This window comes from Dinoponera quadriceps, unplaced genomic scaffold (assembly GCF_001313825.1).
Source record: "Dinoponera quadriceps isolate SergipeBrazil2010 unplaced genomic scaffold, ASM131382v1 scaffold9686, whole genome shotgun sequence".
Classification (NCBI taxonomy): Eukaryota; Metazoa; Arthropoda; class Insecta; order Hymenoptera; family Formicidae; genus Dinoponera; species Dinoponera quadriceps.
Genome location: NW_014563461.1, coordinates 1 through 2,852, shown reverse-complemented (window position 1 = coordinate 2,852; position 2,852 = coordinate 1). Strand labels below are relative to the sequence as shown.

Below are 2,852 nucleotides of genomic sequence, written 5' to 3'. Positions count from 1 at the left end.
ACCTTGAAAAAGAACATCCCTGATATAGACAAGGTCGCTATCGGATGTTTTCCTCAGATACATATATGAACGTTTCATGCAGCTTGTTATAAAACAAGTTGTAAAATGAATTTATTTTTCATCTGTGCAAAAATTCTCACTTACAATATAATTTTCTTAGAGGCAAGCATTTGTTGCGTTGTGCTGTCGAGATAGTCGGAGCAACTCCCCGACGTATCAAAATATTCAGAATATTGGATTAGCTACAAAGCTATTAATAATTTCTCAACCGTAACTCGACACATTAAAAATCACGGTCGCCCGGTTCAGTATCGCAGCGACAGTCGCATAGATCTCATCCACCAGCTTGTTCTGGCGAGACATAATTATTTTGCAAACATACAAAACAGCAAAGCCGTTCATTGCTGAGTTCGAAAATAATCATCACGATACTTTTATTCCTAATTATTGTTATCATTATTATATTTGCTTATGATTATTACGTGCATCACTCAGGAGCCGGACGATTGATCAATGAAATACCAGGACTGAAAGGTATTCCGATTCTTGGCAATATAGTGCAAATATAACTGCCACGCGGTAAGTGGAAGTTATCGATACATTTGCTATTAATTAATTAATAATTCAGAAATATGTGACATACTTTTTATTTGCTCAAGCTGATTCCGAACTATATGTTAACATAAAATTATAGATAGTATATAACATTAATTTTTTTCCTTTCTCTCATTTGTTATTCTTGATTGCTTTAATTTATCATGCTCGATTTCAGCTTTTGTAATGGTATAGCGTATTTAAAGAATGGAAACATTAATAACATACTTTCCGCATATCGTGATTTATAATATATTTGCACGGATTTCAGACAAACTTTGGTTGTTTTTTGTACTATGATGGACAAATATTATCCAATTACTAAATTTTGGGGGTTCCATATATGTTTGGTAACTATCCGTCATCCAGATGATCTCGAGGTATTATGTGAAAAGAAAAAGTTATAATAACTTGAGGGAAAGTGTATATGTTTTAAAAAATTTTTCTAAAGTTATTAAAAATCAGAAAATTTGCAATAATGAAACTATTCCTATATATTGTTATTTACGTATCGAAAAAAGCTTTAATTTTTTCGAACATGGTCTTTCAAAAGTAGTATTTGAAATTGTTTTGTAGTGAAACGTTTAATTAATTAGCTTCACGTGAATTTCAGCGTTATATTAAAATAATACTGCACACAATGCATCTCTTGTGATTCCAGGTAATATTAAACAATACGAAGCATATAGAAAAAAGTATAATATACAATATTTTTATTCCTTGGCTAAATACTGGACTTCTTACCAGCAGAGGTAATGTAGCAAAAATTAATATCATAAATAGACGCATATACAACGTCTGCACGGAAAATATCCGACTTAGTGCTGTAGCAGAAGAAAGAGTTAATTTTTGGCCAATAACGTCGTGTTTCCTCCAGTATACTTCTTTTTGGAAGACATAACCTTCTTCCAGAGATCCTCCCACTTTTGGTAACATTTTTTATGTTCAACTTTCCGACGTACGCTTCGAATTATTGAGTACTATGTACTGGAGCATATAATTCATTATACACTTATTACGATGAAAAAAAATGTATAGTATTGTAATGTCGGAAAATATATAATATTACACACAAACAGACTTAAATATTTTCTCAAGCTGATAAAGCTGTATCACTTTTTCATTGTAAGCTCACGAGTTTGCAAGTGAGATCTAATGTAAAAATATATGTCTCCGGTCACATATGAATAGCAATTAAACCGTGCCGTGCGACAAATTTTTTTTCTATCTATTCATAATTTTAATAATGACATAACAAAATGTGAATTTACGGCAAAATATTTTGTTATCGATTTAGTGCATAAGGAAAAAGAAAACATATAAAACGGAGCTTAAGAATTCTCCTTCATTCTATCTCGCCAATTTTCGACAACTACTTAATAAGACAAGTGACAAAAATGAATCAATCTGAAACAATAACTATACTAAAGTTTATTAGTTGAATGATAAATTCAAAAGCGCGAGAAGTAATCGCAGGCAGCAGGCGAGCGTTATTGGCCTTATTTAATTTTATTCTGTAGGGTTATCGCGTGATAATATTTGAGCTAAAATTATTCAAAAAATGTTGCTAGTCATAATTTTATATATATTTTAGATGCCAAGTGGCACTCACGACGTAAGATACTGACGTCTGCATTTCATTTCAATGTATTGCGAAAGTATGTTGATGTTTTAATTGTGGAGCGACAACTCATGACCAAGACCTTAAAAGATGTCGGTGGAACTATTGAAAAGAATGTCTTTACATTTGCTTCTGAACATACGTTGAACGCAATATATGGTAAATTATGAGATATTTTTATTATGTGAGTCTATATAAAGTTTATTTGGCATAACCAAAAGTAAGAGAATTTGTTTGCGCGTATAGACGGTACGTTAAATTAACGATCATTGATATTTCCGTAGTGATTATTACTGGTTGTCTCAGACATAGACAAATTGCGTAAGATCGTTGAACCTATTGAGGTGAATAACACTACACTGTATCATTTTATAAACAACAGGTACAAAAATACAACAGCTGCCATTTATTTGTATATTAGACTATTCTGAACAAAATAGTCTTTTACCATTTTGCAAATAATATACTTAATTTTGAGTTGTCGATTAAAGAAACCCCTATATATGGCTATTTACCGCACTTAATTACTTAAAATTTTGCATATTGTTTGCAAAATGGTAGAAGAAATGTTGTTCACCCCAGTTCCCTCTTTGTCAATCCTAAATTTGTCCATGTTGATCTGGGACATCCAGTGTAT

General features: G+C 31.7%; 1 protein-coding gene across 2 annotated transcripts; it reads left to right on the top strand.

Moving 5' to 3' along the window:
* Nucleotides 1–304: 304 nt before the first annotated feature.
* On the top strand, nucleotides 305–2,540 carry LOC106751203 (cytochrome P450 4C1-like). Of its 2 annotated transcripts, XM_014632032.1 has the most exons (4): nucleotides 305–579; nucleotides 866–974; nucleotides 1,256–1,346; nucleotides 2,189–2,540. In XM_014632032.1, exons 2-4 carry the CDS (start codon nucleotides 891–893, stop codon nucleotides 2,383–2,385), a joined length of 372 nt encoding a protein of 123 aa, XP_014487518.1. In that variant the 5' UTR covers nucleotides 305–579; nucleotides 866–890; the 3' UTR covers nucleotides 2,386–2,540. The 2 variants fall into 2 exon arrangements, 1 of the variants encoding a protein (XP_014487518.1); XR_001375020.1 differs by lacking the exon at nucleotides 866–974 and having other exon boundaries at nucleotides 324–579.
* The last annotated feature ends 312 nt before the right edge of the window (nucleotides 2,541–2,852 follow it).